General features: G+C 42.9%; 2 protein-coding genes across 12 annotated transcripts in view; one reads left to right on the forward strand and one right to left on the reverse strand.

The window, feature by feature from the left end:
• LOC115767406 (guanine nucleotide-releasing factor 2-like) overlaps window positions 1-4,041 on the reverse strand; it is a 28,220-nt gene extending 24,179 nt beyond the window's left edge. For 4 of the 8 annotated variants that reach the window (XM_030711676.1, XM_030711675.1, XM_030711673.1 and 1 more), the window contains exon 1: window positions 3,679-4,038. In XM_030711676.1, the coding sequence (XP_030567536.1) occupies window positions 3,679-3,727 (49 nt within the window). In that variant the 5' untranslated portion in view covers window positions 3,728-4,038. Of the gene's footprint in view, window position 1; window positions 110-3,678 lie in introns of those variants that run through there. The other 4 variants (XM_030711680.1, XM_030711677.1, XM_030711674.1 and 1 more) reach the window with 3 other exon arrangements.
• Window positions 4,042-4,683: 642 nt separating this feature from the next.
• On the forward strand, window positions 4,684-17,376 carry LOC115767355 (coronin-7). Of its 4 annotated transcripts, XM_030711608.1 has the most exons (15): window positions 4,684-4,826; window positions 8,793-9,341; window positions 9,844-10,030; window positions 10,096-10,652; window positions 10,717-10,869; window positions 11,289-11,846; window positions 12,771-12,951; window positions 13,037-13,122; window positions 13,386-13,418; window positions 13,500-13,672; window positions 14,008-14,937; window positions 15,009-15,354; window positions 15,518-15,653; window positions 15,749-15,843; window positions 15,903-17,376. In XM_030711608.1, exons 2-15 carry the CDS (start codon window positions 9,033-9,035, stop codon window positions 15,993-15,995), a joined length of 3,837 nt encoding a protein of 1,278 aa, XP_030567468.1. In that variant the 5' UTR covers window positions 4,684-4,826; window positions 8,793-9,032; the 3' UTR covers window positions 15,996-17,376. The 4 variants fall into 4 exon arrangements, with proteins under 4 accessions (XP_030567468.1, XP_030567469.1, XP_030567471.1 ...); XM_030711609.1 differs by lacking the exon at window positions 13,386-13,418; XM_030711611.1 differs by lacking the exon at window positions 11,289-11,846 and having other exon boundaries at window positions 4,688-4,826.
• Window positions 17,377-17,522: the final 146 nt, after the last annotated feature.

The raw sequence follows: 17,522 nt of genomic DNA on the forward strand, positions 1-17,522 counted from the left end.
CGCATGCTAGCAGTTCCGTTAATTCGCCGCTCGTCTGCTGCTTCTGCCGCTGCCGCAGTCGACGCATCATCGGCGCTGGCCGCTCGATTGAAGGGACGCGGCTTGCGCTTTTGAAAGCGCAAGCGCAGCTCTGTGCTTAGAACGCGCATCGCGCTCGCGCCAAAATTCGTTTTTTTTTTTTGTTTTGTTTTTGTTTCTTCGCTTCTTTCTCTTTTGTTTTCGGCGCACTTTGCAACACTATGCACGCGATTTGGGGCGAACGCATCAACGATTTTCAATCGATTTATATTCAATATTCACTTTGCGTTTTTGCTACATAGCAGCAACAACAACAACAACAAAAACATGGGGAGAGAGAGAGAGAGAGAGAGAAAAAAAATGCAAATCACACTACATCAATTTAGTTGACATTACAATTGATGTGACATTGAGGATCGGCCCCCTGCCCCTTGGCTGGCTGCCTGTGTCGCGTACGGCTGGATGATATCACCCCGGGGCGGGGTTCCTTTTATTTTGTATTTCTTTTACTTTTTTACTATTATTATTAATCGAATTAGTTTTCTTCTTGTTGTTGTTTTTTTTTTTTTGCGAGCGTTTTTGTGAATATTTCGCGCAAAACAAACTGAATTGACGCGACTGACTGTCCGTCTGTCTGTCTGTCTGACTGTCTGATTACTAACTGAGCCGCAGCGCGAGCGAGCGCTCGACGCCGTCGCTTTTTACAATCTAATCGCGCGGCGCAGCGCAGCGCGGCGTGGCCAATGGGCGGCCCCACGGCCCGCTGAGCAGCAGCAACAAAAACATTTGCACTTTCAATGAACTGCTCTCTATTGCCCTATGACGTGCGTGTGTGTGTGCGCGTGTGTGTGTATGCCTGTCTGTGTGACTGATGCGACGCTTTGTTGTCTCTGCTGCGGTAGCTGTCGTTGTGTCTGTTGTTTTTATACCCTATGCGCAATACGACAAAGGGTATATTGGTTGCATTACGTATTCGATTAGTTATGGCATTTGATCTTTGACCTTTCTTATCATATTGGCCAGATGTCAATTTTGAGTAGAGTTCAAATTTAGCCCGCAACTTCCATCAAATGTCAATTAAAACATAGATTGTTTCATTCAAGTTTTGAGAATGTATAACAAAACAGGGTTTGAACCAAAAGCTGGTTCAAAGATGTGCAAGCGCCTTAAAGCAATCTTTTGGTTCTAACTTCTTTTTTGTTGAACTTTTGCCCTGTTTTAAATCAATTTCCGCACTTCCTTTCCAATATTTTTTTACAAAGGCGGCATTGCCGCGTCCACGCAAGAGAGTTTTCACTGTACATATGTCGCTGTTCAACTGCTTCAGATAGTGTTGCGATTATATATATCTATCTATATTTATATGCACACACACACACACGAATACATACTTTAATGTTTTCGCAGAGACAAACAAATTCGATGGGCCACGTTCTAGGTTCTAGGATCTCTCCAAAATGAACTAAGCGGAGGAAGAAGTTTTGGAATCGTGAGATACATGCAATATTGCAAAAACACTTTTTAATTTTGCTCTGCTATTTGTTTTTTTTCTTCTTTTTTTCAAACACTTTAATGCAGCACACTTGGTAGAGAGTATTGCGCAGTCGTTGTTGTTGTTGTTTTTGTCTCTTCATTATCACACAGAAGTAAGCTGGCTTCTTATCAAATCTAAAATAGAGTACTTACATTTTGCAAGCCGCTGCGGCGGCTGCCGACGTCTCAGACTTTGCACAGGCAACAAAAAGAACGAAGAAAAGCGCGCAAAACAGTCTAAGCCAAAAGCTCGCCCAAAGCCCAAAGCCCAAAATAACAAAAGCTCCCACTAACAGTTAACTTACCCAGGCAACATGCACTGCAGCGAAAGTTAGTAAAAAAAAAAAACGGGTGGGCGGTGCTGGGGCGTGGCTAGTGATGTTGCCCATCCAGTGATAGCATTGTTAACCGATTAACGGTTAAGTGTGTTAACCGATTAACGGTAAAGTGTGTCGGTTGGCAAGGTTGTTTGAGGCAGACCCAAAAGCTGTGCTTGCTACCAATAATATAATAAAACAATAATAACGGTAATATCCCCTGTGACCTTGAACGGGTTTGGGCCCATTGTGCTGCACGGCCTGTTGGCCTGTTGGCCGTATCGCGCATTTATCTCTCAACTGATAACCGTTTCGTTGTACGATTAATTTGACATTAAAGCATGTAAATCTATTTGCTTAGGCGCGACTCGTATTTGTTAAATAATCTGGCAACGTTGGCAACGGCAGCCGAGCATGACCTTCACCCACACCCGACCAGTGTTGCCGGCTGATTGAATATTTTGCATTAGAGATGAGCACGTGCACGGACATGACCTTTCCGCCAGCCAGACACACACATAGAGCTACATACACATATGTGTATGTATACTCTTCTACGTTGTGTGTTCCCAGTTCCCAATTCGAGCCGAAATGCTTGGAAATTAATTCAAGCTTAACAAGTCTATTGAGCTTAAGTTAACGTGTGTTTTTTTTTGTTTTCGTGTCACGATGGCAAATAACGATAGGCGGGCCCCAACTCGAATGCGAATTAACAACTGAAGCTTCTCACAATTGACCCAGGTCAAAACTTGCTGTGCAGCAAATTACCGTTAGGCTGCTTAGCCGCCCAACCCAGCAACCATTTTAAAAAAGCTCATCGCAGCTGCAAGCTTCACTTCATGTAATATATCCATGCACATGCACACACACACACACATACAATGTATGTACATATGCATGTGTATACGCAAGCCTTTACCGGGAATAACAAGATATTTAACATCCATTATTTTCCAATCCATTTGCAAATGCAGACGATTCTTAGAATTAATTCTCTGGTATCCTTTTTAACGAATTCAACAGCTCGCATCACAGCAAGCGTATGCAAGACAGAGCGCGGGATAGATTAGAAAAAGAGAGAGGGAGAGAGAGAGAGAGAGGGGTAGATATGTTTAAAATAAAATGCAGCCCAAGGAGTTGGTAGAGATGTAAGCAAAGCGCGGGGTGCGGGGCGCTGCTTTGCGGATTGGCTTGTGTAAAGTGTGTACGCAAACACACACAGAGACAGACGGACGAACGTACACACCCACACACACAAACAGAGGGACGCACTCACGCACACAGACAACATTTGTTGGGCTACTTCACTTTTAACACTTTCCGAGACGCATACACTAAAAATAGACTTGTTGATAAACCAACGGTATAAACCGAGTGCACATTTTGGGCCAACGAAGACATCAATGTGTACATGCGTGTGCATGTGTGTGTGCATGTGTGTGTGTATGTGTTTGTGTATGTGTGTGTGTGGGTGGGCAAAGTCAAGTAGCAATTAAGAAACAGGATTTTGGCTTTTGTCTAACTGTTATTGTGCGCGCTTATTGTGAATCATTTTTGGGTAGGATTATGAAGCGCCTCTGCAGCATACACACACGTACATATATATATATATATATATATATATATATAACATGTACATATTAGGTTGCTGCTGCGTGTGTGTGTGTGTGTGTGTATACATATACAGTTAAGCTGATGCTGTTGCAGGTGTTGGGCAAGGCAACAACAAAATTCGAATGCGGTAATTTACGCACTTTTCCAGCACATACTGTTTCAATTATTTTCAATATTGTTTTGTTTCATTACTTACCCATCTTGTGCAAAAGGCTCATTTTGCTTTCCTTGGCTGTTGACAGCATTGATTTTGGTTTGTATTTTGCTGTTGTTGTTGCTTCTGGTGCTGCTGCTGCTGGCCAGCGGCGCGCCGTGTCGTTGCCTTCTGCAGCCGCACACCAAAATTATACACACACGCACACATACACATACGCAGAATCACAGCACATACACTTGGCAGAAGCACACACGCACACGCACACCCGCAAAGAGCAGCAAAAGTGCTCGCGTTTTACGTTACGTTCACGTTATCACAATGCGCAATTCCGCTGAGACGCCTTCTTGTTGGACATTAACATTGACATTGCGATGCAATCAACTTAATTCAGCTTCATTTAATAAATAACAAAAAAAAAATAATACAGTTTGCTGCAGCATTTAGGGCAGCAAAGCAATCGATGGCACTATCGTTAAGTTACTATCGATAAACACTGGCAAGCGCACTTGAGCCATTATTGCATTGCAGCCCTGTGGCTGAAAGAGCTGCACACACTTATCGCCCATCTACGTTCACCGTAGTGGCAACACCATCAGTCAAACACACTGCGGTCACACCATTTAGTCAAATTTCATAAAATTTGTAAATTAAGTTTATTAATCAATAAACATTAAATTATTTTATAGTTATTTGAAATGCAAGAAAAAACAAATGTTATAGTATATACACAGTATTACGCAGCGGCTAAGAATGTTGTCGCACATCGCTATTCTAAATATCGATAGGTCCGATGAAACTGATTTCCTATATCCATATAAAGTTGAACGCAATACAATAAAAATATCAAATTTGGCAATGCGATATGTGGAAACAAACAAAACAGTGCATTGAGAAAAAGGAGAATTATTGCATAACATTATATGGAGCAATTCAATCCATAAATATTTTCGCGCCCGCTTAACTCGTGTCACGACCTGTAGCTTGTGCTCATCACTTGCGAATCGGTAATCGACAAGAAATCGATACCACGATGTGTCCGACAAAAATACCATCGACTCATCGATGTCTGTGTTAAGCAGCGGGCAATACAGCACCGAAAAAAAGCCGATGCAACATTTTTTATACAAAAGTTAAAAGAAATTGTGCAGTTGCGGTGAAATTGGTCAAAGGGGCGTGCCTAAACAATTGTGAGTGCAAAGTGTTTTGTGTGCTGTGATTTATTTTGCTGTTGCAATTTCAATTGCATCGTTCAATTATTGTCCGCCCTGTGTGCGTGTGTGTGCAACATTTCAATTTTTGCATGTACGGTGTGTATGAGAGTGAGTGAGTGTGCGTGAGTATGAATCGGGTGCAAAACTGCTCCTTTGTTTGCCCAGAACGCAGCGTCGGCTCAGCTTCGTCGTTCTTGTTGTTGTTGTTGTAGTTGTAGTTGTGTCGCTAGCGGCGCCAGTGTTAAAAAGGGTGTGTGCCGGCCGAACACAACAAACAAGCCAGTTGAAAACCAGCAGCGGCTCCTTTTACATTCACATCCGTTTTGTGTTTTCTTTTTTTTTTTTTGTGCTGTGCATAAACAACGCCTAATTAATTGCACGCATTTGGCTACATAGCAAATGCAAAAAAAAAAAACAAAGCGAAACTTGAAGTAACAAGCATTAAGTGCATGACAAACGCTAGAAGAAAAAATGTCAATAAATGCATATGCAACAACAAACACGTAACGGAACCACCACCAGGAGGCCACTTGTGCTCTACCCTCCTGCTCTCAATCCAGCTCTCTCACTCTAACTGCTTGTTTTGGGTAGTGGTGGAAGAAGAAAGACAAAAAAAAATACAGTAAAACAGTAGCGTTGCCGGCGTACCGGTGCCGGTGCTGCCACCCACCCCCAACAAAGTTGCTTACACCCGCTCAACCAAACACACACACACACACACACACATGTTTGTAGCACCCTGTGCGCCATACAGAGAGAGAGACCCCCAGACGCAAACACACACGCGCACTTTCGCTCTGGCTCGCTCACTCGTTAGCTCTTCTTTGCCTGCGTTCTCTCGCAGCTGCAGCGCGGATGCTGCCGTTTGTCTCCCGCTGGCGTCTGCTCTCCTGCAGGTTGCAGTGCTCTGCACTTGTGCACTTGTTTCTGCTTCCTCTTCATATTGCTGGTCTGCTTCATTTTCAATTCCCTTTTTGCCAATGTCCGAACAGTTATGTCGCCGTCGCCGCTGCCGTTGCCGTCGCTGCCACCCAACTTCCGCCCAGTTGCGCGCAGTTTTCTTTTTCTATATTTTTCTAAATCACTTGACCCGATTACCTGGTGGCTGCACCACCGCCACCACCAGCCGCAGCAGCAGGCAGTCATTTTGTTTGCCGCTTTCTAACGAACCAGTTGAATTTGCGCACGCGTCGTCAAGTGAGCGCAACTGTGTCTCTTCTTCTTCGTATCTCGTTGCCGTTGCCGTTGTTGTTGTTGTTGTTGTTGTTGTTGTGTTTGCAAATACATTTAGCTCCAGTTCAGTGCCTTGTTGTTGTTGTTGTGAATTACTCGCCGCTGGCTGCACTTGAAATTAACCGCTAGCTGCGGCAAATAATAAAAAACAACATTTACCCAAGAAAAAAAAACAGAAAATTAAAAGAAACAATTGAATTTTGATAAAAAAAAATTGCCTGGCCAACTGTTTGGAAGGCATTTACTCAGATTGGGACTTTGTGTTTCCAGCGCTTGCACTGTTTATATGTGTATGTGTGTGTGTCTGTGTGTGTGCGTGCATGCGTGCGTGCGTGTGCGTGTAAGAAACTCGGAAATGGCAAACTTCTCTGTCGCCATAAATAAGCATGTTTTTTTTCCAGTGCATGAACTTAAAATTCAAAAAAAGAAAAGAATTATCAAAAGAGCTTAAAGAAAATGAGTTTAAATCCACTTTGAAATATGTTGACCCTTTTTTCTAAATAATTTGTGGTTTAAACAAATCCCATATTAGTTCGTTGAATATTATTTTTTATTTTGCTTTCTTTTTTATTAACTAAAAGATAGCTATGTATATAGTTTCCTCTGAAATCGTAGCATTTCAATTGGCTTGTAATTACCAAAACGTAGAAAATGATCTTTTACCAGATATCTCTGGATCTATTAGATAAACAAAGGCATCTATACAGAAATTGGATGATATATCGCTATATATATTGACATTTAAAGGGGTGGAACTGATGTCTAAGCTTTAACGTTAACACGTACAGTAGTTGCTCGATAAGTTCGAAGTTCGAACCCACAGAAATAAGAAAGGTTCCACAAAGTCGACTCATATATCAATATCGAAGGAATACTGATAAATACTTGGTCACATTTCGTTTTTAATTGGCGCATGAATCATTTGTTGATGATTATTGCCAAAAACGCAGTTATTATTTTCCATGCAGAAATCTGATTGGACTCATTCGCTATATAACAAATACATATACATATGCCATACATACATATATTTATAAAGTACGCGCATGCAAGTCGAAATTACCCATTGTACTTAGCAAGCGCACACATACGCACGCGCACATATACATACATATACAGTTGTGTATGTGATTTACGGGGCGTGGCACTTGTTTATAAAGGCGGCTTACAAGTGGCCAACATGACGAACGATTAGCACAATTTTAATGCCTGAAAAGCTCAACCGGAAAAAGGACAAGGCGAAGGGCGCAACAAAGCAGAACGCACACACAAGCACATATATATATGCACATGTGCAGGCATATGTATGCCTGTGTTTGTGTGTGTGTGCGTGAGCTTATCCGGCATCTCTGTGCCAATCGTCAATCGTAAATCGGCATTTGGCATTCTCCTCGCATCGCAGACGCAAACGCAAACGCAATTGTTGATGTTTGTTTTGTGCTTTCTCTTTTCATGCGACAAACAAGACGCGCACACACACACACACACACACATACACGTACACACGTACATATCAATGCACAGTTCGAGTGTGCAAGTCCTCAATAATTGTAGCCAAGTGCAGCAGCAGCAAAAACAACAACAACAACAACATGAGCAGGCAGACAGACGAGTCCAAGTCCAAATTGTTGTCCATTTCCATTTTCATTCTTGCCGCACTTAAAGTTTCTGTGTATGGCTTGTTGCTGAGGCTGTTGTTGTTGTTGTTGTTGCTGTTGTTGTTGTTGGTTTTGTCTGGCATGTTGTGAGTAATGCGGCTCAAGTGTGGGCGTGACAGGCAGTCATCAGCAACATCATATCACAGAACTGCTTATCAATTGATATGTGTGCGTTTGTGTGCGTCTGCGCGCGCGCGTGTGTGTGTGTGTGTGTGCGTTTGTGCGTTGCGTTCAGTGTTGACAAGCAAAAAAAAAGCTAGTTTTTGTTAAAGAAAGTTAGAGGAAAAGAGAAAAAAAAACAGCTCAATTCTATTTCTTTTTTTTTTCACATTAAAGCTTAAAATATGCACAGATTTGTTTGTGGTTTTTTTTAATTACGAGTGGCGAGTTTTTGTTGGCCGAAGCCAAGCCAAGCTTGAAATACAGTGAATACTCGCAAATTGTGACAGTTACAAATGTGATAATTTTTTTGCAAAGAAATCTAATTGCTGGAAGAGGTCCTATTTCGTATATATGATAAAGTGTATTGGAAATTTTATAATTTCTTACGGCAAATTGTGGCTTTGAGCAATTGTATATTCTCTTTGGCCTGTTCAATCTAACCTAACCTCACTTATTATAATCAAATGCTTGTAGCATTCCATAACTGCATGGAGAATTTTCATATGTGCCAAAAGCCTACGTATAACAATTTGCATTTATTTTTGTTTTCTTCTATATATATCTGATTCAAAAACCCTGTAGTTCCGATTCGCATTATGTTTTTAGTATGAAGAGAGATTTTGCCGCATTCAAAATGCATAGAAATGAATAAAGCGAGAATAAAGATGTCATTCTTATAAATTTGTAATAGGAACACAAAAAAAATAGACGTATAATTGTTTAAACAAAACTCCCGTTGGGGAAGGGAGGGCAAAAAATAAAAACACGTAATTGCCAACACTGGTTGGATGAATCATTTAGCGGCTGCAGCAACGGACGGGGGCAAGCGATAACTAAACTTAGCAATAATCATAATAATAATTATAGAATTTCATATTTGCAATTCTAGCCGCGCGAACCACAAGCCAACAAGTGAATAAATCAATTTACAACAAATAGAAAATATATATATATAAATCAAATAAACAAGCGAATTGCGCGGAACTCGTCTTCTCAAATTGGAAAAGTGAGACATCAGCCACGGTAGCTGCGATTCGAGGTGAACAATTGCAATTGCCTTGCATCGGACTACACAACACACGCACCGTCACACACACACACCACACACACACAGCTACACATACACACAATGGCCTGGCGCTTTAAGGCTTCCAAGTATAAAAATGCCGCGCCCATTGTGCCCAAAGCGGAGGCTTGCGTGCGCGAAATCAGCGTTGGCAGCTATCAAACCTATGGCAACAATATTGCCGCATCGGCGGCCTTCATGGCCTTCAACTGGGAGCACAGCGGCTCCAGTGTCGCCGTACTGCCGCTGGACGATTGCGGACGCAAGAGCAAGACCATGCCGCTGCTGCACGGGCACACGGACACAGTGACAGACTTGAAGTTCTCGCCGTTTCACGATGGACTGCTGGCCACAGCATCGCAGGATTGCCTCGTAAGTCCTTTAAACGATATATATATTCATTTATGTATACAGCAAAGACTCTCTTGAGCGGACAACCACATCCTGAGCATTTCTTTTGTCCATCCTTATCTCAGGATATATAGAAATTCGTTGTTGATAAGCATAATAGAGCTACCGAGTGCTTAGTTTCTCAGTATTTTTAGTTTCCAATTTACACCCCATTTTTTTTATTTACTCACTTTTCGGCTAGATAATATTCTGATAAGATTTTGCGCAAGTGTCAGCAAGATATCTTTAAAAAGAAACACCGATCAATCAAGTGCTTCATTTTGGAGATTCATTTAGATAAGACTCTAGAGTGGACAAACAGACGGACGTACACCTTCTGGTGTCGAAAATGATGGCATCTGGTGCTGAGCCAGGAGAATCTCTCTTAACGAATAACTGAGCTGAAACTTAATGAGAGTTGTCTAGGAGGGATTAGGGCAGCTTTCACAGAACTTTATTGACATTGTCATATATATTGTTGCAGGTCAAAATCTGGCACATACCCGAAAAGGGACTCGAGCAATCGCTCTCCGATCCGGAGGCCGTCTTCTCACACAAGCAACGGCGCGTGGAGACGATCGGTTTCCATCCCACAGCCGATGGTTTGATGTATTCGACAGCCGCCGGCTGTGTGGCGCTCTTCGATATTGCTGCCCAAAAGGAGATCTTCTGTGAGTATTGCGAGACACAATGCTTAGTTCGACTTACATTATTCTGTCACCCATATAACCTGTAGCAAACAATGAGCATCCGGAGGTGATACAATCGGCCAGCTGGCGCGAAGATGGCACTGTGCTGGCCACCAGCTGCAAGGATAAATGTGTGCGCATTTTTGATCCACGTGCCGCCGGCTCACCCATACAAATGCTGGCCGAATCGCATCAGAGCATTACAGATTCGCGCGTCGTCTGGCTGGGCAATCAGACACGCATCCTGACCACCGGCTTCGATGCGGCCCGTTTGCGACAGGTGATCATACGCGATATACGCAATTTCAATGTGCCCGTAAAGACGCTGGAGCTGGACTGCTCGACGGGCATACTGATGCCGCTGTTCGATGCCGATACGAATATGCTTTTCCTGGCCGGCAAGGGCGATACGACCATTAACTATCTGGAGATAACAGACAAGGATCCCTATCTAATCGAAGGACTGCGGCATACGGGCGAGCAAACCAAGGGCGCATGCCTTGTGCCAAAGCGCGCCCTCAAAGTGATGGAGGCGGAGGTCAATCGTGTGCTGCAGCTGACCTCCAACATGGTCATACCCATTATGTACCAAGTGCCACGCAAGGTTAGCGCATTCACCGGAATCCAATGTGAATCGATTTTGAACTGTAATCCGTTTATCCTTATAGACCTATCGCGACTTCCATGCTGACCTTTATCCCGAAACAACGGGCTACAGGACAGACCTAGTTGCCAGCGAGTGGCTCAATGGCACCAATCAGGCTGTGCCCAAAATGAGTTTAGATCCAGCGAAGCGCGAGCATGGCGATGAGCCAATTGTCGTAAGTTATGATTTATACAAATATATTGATATAGTCTGGCATCAATCGAAGTCTAAAGTGTTAACAGAACTAAGTCGAAGATTAGCTAAAGCAACTTAAGGGCTTTAAGATTTCTAGAGATTAGACGATGCAAAAATGAATTTCAGCTATATGTCGCTGGCAGCTTAAACTCCTTGCGAATTATAACGCGCCAATCCATTGAAACTTTTCCATGCTTTCCCATTTACCGATACGCAAGGGAAACAGCTCAATGCTACTCTTTAGGTTCGGTTTGCGTTAGTTTAGTGATAAATGTAATTCGCAACTTGTTTTAATCTAATTATTGGTTAAATTGGGTGAGTTTTTCTTTTGGAAAACTTGCGGAAAGCCTAAGGACTAGTAGTTAGCACACAACTTTTAATTGCCCACAACATATTTAGATACATCGTGGCAATCTGAGCGATTTTATCAAGAACCTGGAGAACCAGAAGGCAAAGGGCAAGAGTCAAAATCAAAAGCCCGCCACAACCTCGACCGAGCGGAACGACAACAAGCACTTCATGATGCTGCGCAAGTGCAACAACGGGGAGGAGAAGAACGGGAACGAGAACCCTGGCAGTGAGAAGCGACTGGCCCATCCCAAGACGCAGGCGGACGAGTGCAGCCTGAACCAAAACGAGCTAATACGCAAATTTGAGGCGAAATATAAGACAGATTCGGAAAAGGATCATCATCAGCAGGCCGATGAAAAGGAATCGCCCACCGAGCACTCGACAGGCAGCAGCGAGGAGGCCTCCTCCTCGGCGGCACTGGACACCAATTCGCCCAGCGGCAGCCATTCGCCGCCAAAGCCAATGCCGCGCACCTCGCGCAACAATTCGCTGCCCGAAGCGGGCAATCCGCAGTCCGGTTGCGGTTCCGGCAGCGGCAACGATTCAGCTGGCGAGTGCAACACGCCACGTCCCCGGCCACGCACAACTGCAGCGGCCGCTTACAAGGTGCCACAGTGAAGCTTATGAAGAGCAAAACTCTTCTTTTTTTTTTGTAGTGAAATTTGCTTCTATTTTTTAGTTTGTTTCACCAGTTAAGCACTATTTCTTGTTTCATTCCACCGTTTCAATGCCAACGTGACGAGGAACAGGGTGTCAATTGCTTTTTATTTTCATCGTTTCTGAAACTAGTGAAATTGTTTCACCTGTTTAGCACTATTTATTTGTTTCAATCCACCGTTTCAATTCCAACGAGACGAGGAACAGGTCGTAAATTGCTTTTTATTTTCAACGTTTTTAAAACTTTTGATTCTTGTGATTCTTATTGTTTTTGTATTTTAGTGTTGTTTCGTATTTAGTATACTTTTTTTTTTTACCATTTTTGAACGTTTTCTAAGTGTTTCATTCCAATATTCCAACCATGAAACAGAACGGAAATATTGCAAAGACAAAAACATTTGATTTATATTCCTGTTGGTTTCAATATTCCTATTTCGCATATGTTTTGAATCGTTGCTCAACCAATTTTTTGTTTGATTTTCTTTGTTTTTTTTTCGTGGTTTTGTTGGCCATTTTCGGTTTGCATTGTTTCTGAAACTTGTATATTCCATTATTTTGCAACTATGTTGAATTTCATTCACTGAAATTATCGAATTTAGTTGGTTTCATTATAATAGTTATGCATTGCACTCTTAATATTTATCTTGTGGCTTTATTGTTTCTGAATCTAGAGTTCATAAAAAAACGGATGCGATTTCAATTGAATTTGTTTCGCTTCCGACGTTTCGCCGTTTTGTATTGCACTTGCCTTTACCATGATTTTATTTATATACATTATTTTAACAAATTGAATAGATATTTTTATGTTATTTGTATATTTGCATTCTGTTCTATTTTTACCAAACATTACTCGAAATATTCTCTTGTCTACAGCCGCGCCTCGGCCCAAAGCCCTTCTCCAGCAACACTGGCGACGTCTCCTTTGACAAAGTGTTTGCCGTGCCCGTTGCGCCCGGCTCCCATGAAAATATATCGAATGTTGGACAGGAGAACTGCAGCGATGTGCCAGCCCCAGGTGCCAAGCCCGATCTCATTGTGGAAATTGAAATTCAAAGTAAGTAAACGAGTAGCGAGTGGCGAGTAGCGAGTGACGAGTGACGAGCATGGCTAACGAATTGAATTGTCCCTCTTTCTCACAGAAAGCCATGAACGCGAACCAAGTGTGGCCGGCAATGGTAATGGAAATGGTGTACAAAAGTCATTGACCACATCGGAGCGCCGCAAGGTAATTGAGCGAAAACCAATATCTAACTGTATGCCGAGGGGCTAGCCAAATATGTTTATTGCCACACTTGACTAATACTCAACTCTCTTATAACCCTCTCTTACATGCCTGTGCCAAAATTCGTTTCTTCTCTCGTTTTTCGTATACTTTTGTTACCAACTAACACCCCAATTACTCCTGCTCCTGCTGTGTACTTCTGTGCTTTCACTACTTGTCTACTTAAACCCGAACTGCAACAACAACTACAACAACAACAACTCTAGTCTTCGGCTGACGATGATGAATCATCCGATAAGGTCTGCAAAAGGGTGCTCGAATTTAACAAAACATTCAGATTGCTCACAACCAAATTTCTCTTTACCCACAATTTAATTTAGATATTCGAACAAAATTCGGAATCATCGGGGAACTCGACCGAGGGCGAGGATCGCACCGATGCCGATCTGCGACGCTTTTCAGCGGTGCGTAGCAGCATCGCCGAACGACGTCGCGTCTACGAGAGTCGCTCCAAAAGCCAGGTGGACGACAAGGCTCAATCGCCGGTGCCCCTGTGAGTACTCCGTATAGAATTCAAGTTATAACGTGTAAACACTCGCTACACTCAAAGTATGCTTAATGATTACTCGCGAGTTTTAGAGAGGGGTTCAAATAGGTGCGAGAGTAGATTCTGGCAGCTCACTCCACGAACTTATCGTTATTTTTTTTTATGAAGCAAGCTTTATATTACTCGCCAGCATAAGCGAACGAGTCTGTGTCTAGAACTAACGAGTAAGCACTCGCTGCAACAACAAAAGCAGCGAGTACCTATTAGAAACCTAATAAAATTGTTGAATTATTCATTTTAAAACATTCACTTAACTAAATCAAACTGTTTATTTCATTTAGTCGCCGCGAGAGCTCCAAGGTGGAGCCGCTGAAGCCTAGCCAGCAGTTGAGCGGCAACAGCAATGTTATGCCCGCCAGCGGCATTGACAGTAAACGCATTTCGGTGCCCGAGGGCAAGCTTATGGAGGAGCATCGACAGCGCGGCAATGGTGCTGGGCTCAAGAAATCAGCCACAGAGGCGGCGTTCAGTGCGGCATCGACCAAGCGAACATCGACCGTCTTTGGCAAGGTGTCCAAGTTTCGTCACTTGAAGGGCACGCCCGGCCATAAATCGACACACATTGAGAACTTGCGCAATCTGAGCCGGCAGATACCGGGCGAATGCAATGGCTTTCATGCGAATCATGAACGTGTCGCTGTGCCGCTCTCCGGGCCCGGCGGTAAGATTGCCATATTTGAGCTGAGCCGGCCCGGGCGTTTGCCCGATGGCGTCATACCGTCGCTGGTGAATGGCAGCAACATCATGGACTTCCAATGGGATCCGTTTGATGCACAGCGTCTGGCAGTTGCCTGCGACGATGGCATTGTCAAATTGTGGCGCATCGAGGAGGGCGGCCTGAGTGAGCCGACAAATACGCCGCAAGGCGAATTGACCGCACATCTCGACAAGATCTATTTTATACGATTTCATCCGCTGGCCGCTGACGTGTTGCTAACCGCCAGCTACGACATGACCATTAAGCTGTGGGACTTGCGCACCATGACCGAAAAGTGCGCATTAACCGGCCACACGGATCAGATATTCGACTTTGCCTGGAGCCCCTGCGGCAAACTGGGCGCCAGCGTTTGCAAAGATGGCAAAATACGCGTCTACAATCCACGCCAATCTGAGACGCCCGTACGCGAGGGCAACGGGCCCGTGGGCACGCGTGGTGCACGCATCACCTGGGCGCTCGAGGGTCACTACATTGTCTGCACCGGATTCGACAAGTCGGTTCACCTTATTTCCTATCCTATGTATATACATATATAACTGACACACACACATTGAACCATTGCAGAGTCTCGGAACGTCAGATTAGCGTGTACAATGCACAAAAATTGACTGCGCCGTTGAATACGGCCAGCTTGGATGTGTCGCCATCGATACTAATTCCATATTATGATGAGGATAGCTCCACATTGTTTGTCACCGGCAAGGGCGATTCCACCATCTATTGCTATGAGATAACCGATGAGGAGCCGTATATATGCCCGCTGTCGCATCATCGCTGCTCCTCGCTGCATCAGGGTCTCAGTTTTCTCACCAAGAACCACTGCGATGTGGCCAGCGTTGAGTTCTCCAAGGCATACAGGCTGACAAACACAACCATCGAGCCGCTCAGCTTTACAGTGCCGCGCATCAAGGTACCCACCCATCTTGGCAACTAGCTCTCTCATAAGGCACTTGCCGCATGCCATTTATTTGCCCACACAAACAATTGGAAATCTATGTCCATTCCATTCCATTGCTTACTTCAACTACAAATAGACGTTGGTACATATGTTTAACACTTACTTTGATTTGCAGAGCGAACTGTTCCAGGATGATTTGTTCCCACCCACGCGCATTACATGGAGCGCCACGCTGTCTGCTGAGGATTGGTTTGCCTGCAACGACAAGATCGCTGCCAAAGTTAGCCTTAAGCCGGAGGGCATGGACACGCGTAAGATACTGCCATCTCTTGCTTCCTCTCTCTCTCTCTCTCTCTCTCTCTTTTGTGCAGTTGTCTCATTCTCGTTTTTAAATTATCATTTTTAGTATCCTCCAAACAACAAGTTCCGGCGCTAGCTAAAAAACCGGATCATTCGAATTTTGGCAGCAAGTCCGAATATGAAAGCAACAAGCAGCAGGAGGTAAGTCTCTCAATTATCTTCAAACTTTGTCTCTTGCTCACATTTCGTTTGCCATGCAGATCCAAAAATCGGTTAGCGCGCGCATGGAGTACACAACCAAGTTGGAGCAGGATGAAATGGAGGGTGTCGATGAGAACGAATGGCAGGAGTAGCGCCAACCATCATCGCATACACATATATTATTAAATATACACTCATAGATAAGTTCAACTCGTATATGCATAGTCGATGCATAAATATTATACATTAAACACAAACACACACAGACAGACAGACACTGACAAACACACGACCCGGCAAGGATGACGGTTAGGATATTCGTGAGCTTTGCTCCTTTTCCCCTTTTTACGCCATACATGTAATCCCCGCGCGCACGCAGGCTGCCTTTGAAAACTTGGGCTAAGGCCATGTAAATAGCAAACGCGGTGTTAACTGCTCGGTGCTGTTAGAAATTAGACAGAGAGAGAGAGAGAGAGAGAGACAAAGAGAGAGAGAGAGAGATATATACTTATTGTATGCACTGCTAACTGGTTGTGTGCCAATATACCCGCAGTTACCCTGTACCCGAATATATATACCCAACTGCAGTTGCTCAATAATTGCCAAATTACAAATGTTAAGGCAGATTCGTTTAATTTTGCTCGTTTTTTGTATTTTTATTGTATTTATCTTTGTGTTTGTTTTCTTTTTATATATATATATATATGCTTATATATGAATATATCTTTTTTTTTTGTGTTCATTTAAGTAGTTAGTCCAAATTAGTTAAGCGTATTTTACATAAACATTTTTTATGTATAATTTTTACACATTATATGATTTTCGCATAAGTTTGTGGCCATATATGCTGTTGATAATGTTGATAAAGAGGAGGATGGACGATGGACCGAAAGTTAGTTAACAAGTTTGATTATATAGTACACAAATGCTGTGTGTACATGTATATGTTTTTTAGAGCTTTACAATGTAGTTTTTACCTCTCAGTCTATTTCATGTGTGCTCTCTATATACAACTATTTTTGTTAGTAAATTGCGATGCGACATATCTCTCTCGCCTTGGGGAGCAGCTCAGCCGGGCCCATATATACACACACACACACACACACACTAACAAACTCTCTGCATTATGTATTTGATAGCATATATATATATATAAAAGACGTCTTTTTTTTTGTAACAAACAATCGCTTTTTGTCACACGCTTTCGATTATGTTTTAAACTTTTCTAGTCTTTGTCTTTAGAAAAACGCATTCGCTATTAAAAATTCGTTGCTTCCCTTTTGCGATACAAAATCGTGCGCATTGACATGATATAGACATATAACCCAAACCGTATTCAACAGTTACAACAACAACAACAACTACAGAACATATAGACTGTACTGAACACTAAAACGTTTTATGCGTAAGCCAATCAAGCGAGTATTTTGTTAACATAACTTAACTAAAACCAAACCGTAAAGCTAAGCGTAAAATGAAACTAAAATAAATCAAATCAAATATGTAGCGCCAGAATCAAATCAAAATCTTACACAAAAACAGAAAATGTATTGATAAAAGACATGAAAAAAGAAACAAACTGAAAACAATTCCAAAACTGTTTAACGAAAAGACTTGCGATAAAGCGCATCGTTGCCATTAAAGACAAATTTGTTGTGTATTTTGCAAAACAATAGAAA

This window comes from Drosophila novamexicana, unplaced genomic scaffold (genome assembly GCF_003285875.2).
Source record: "Drosophila novamexicana strain 15010-1031.04,08,12 unplaced genomic scaffold, DnovRS2.1 tig00001385-arrow-arrow-pilon, whole genome shotgun sequence".
NCBI lineage: Eukaryota > Metazoa > Arthropoda > Insecta > Diptera > Drosophilidae > Drosophila > Drosophila novamexicana.

Excerpts from the sequence above, each read along its gene's own strand:
- LOC115767355 (XM_030711608.1), top strand. The coding sequence starts at position 9,033 with ATGGCCTGGCGCTTTAAGGCTTCCAAGTATAAAAATGCCGCGCCCATT. Across the intron at positions 10,653-10,716 it reads TGTACCAAGTGCCACGCAAG|ACCTATCGCGACTTCCATGC; the intron begins GTTAGCGCATTC and ends TTATCCTTATAG. Across the intron at positions 12,952-13,036 it reads TGTGGAAATTGAAATTCAAA|AAAGCCATGAACGCGAACCA; the intron begins GTAAGTAAACGA and ends TCTTTCTCACAG.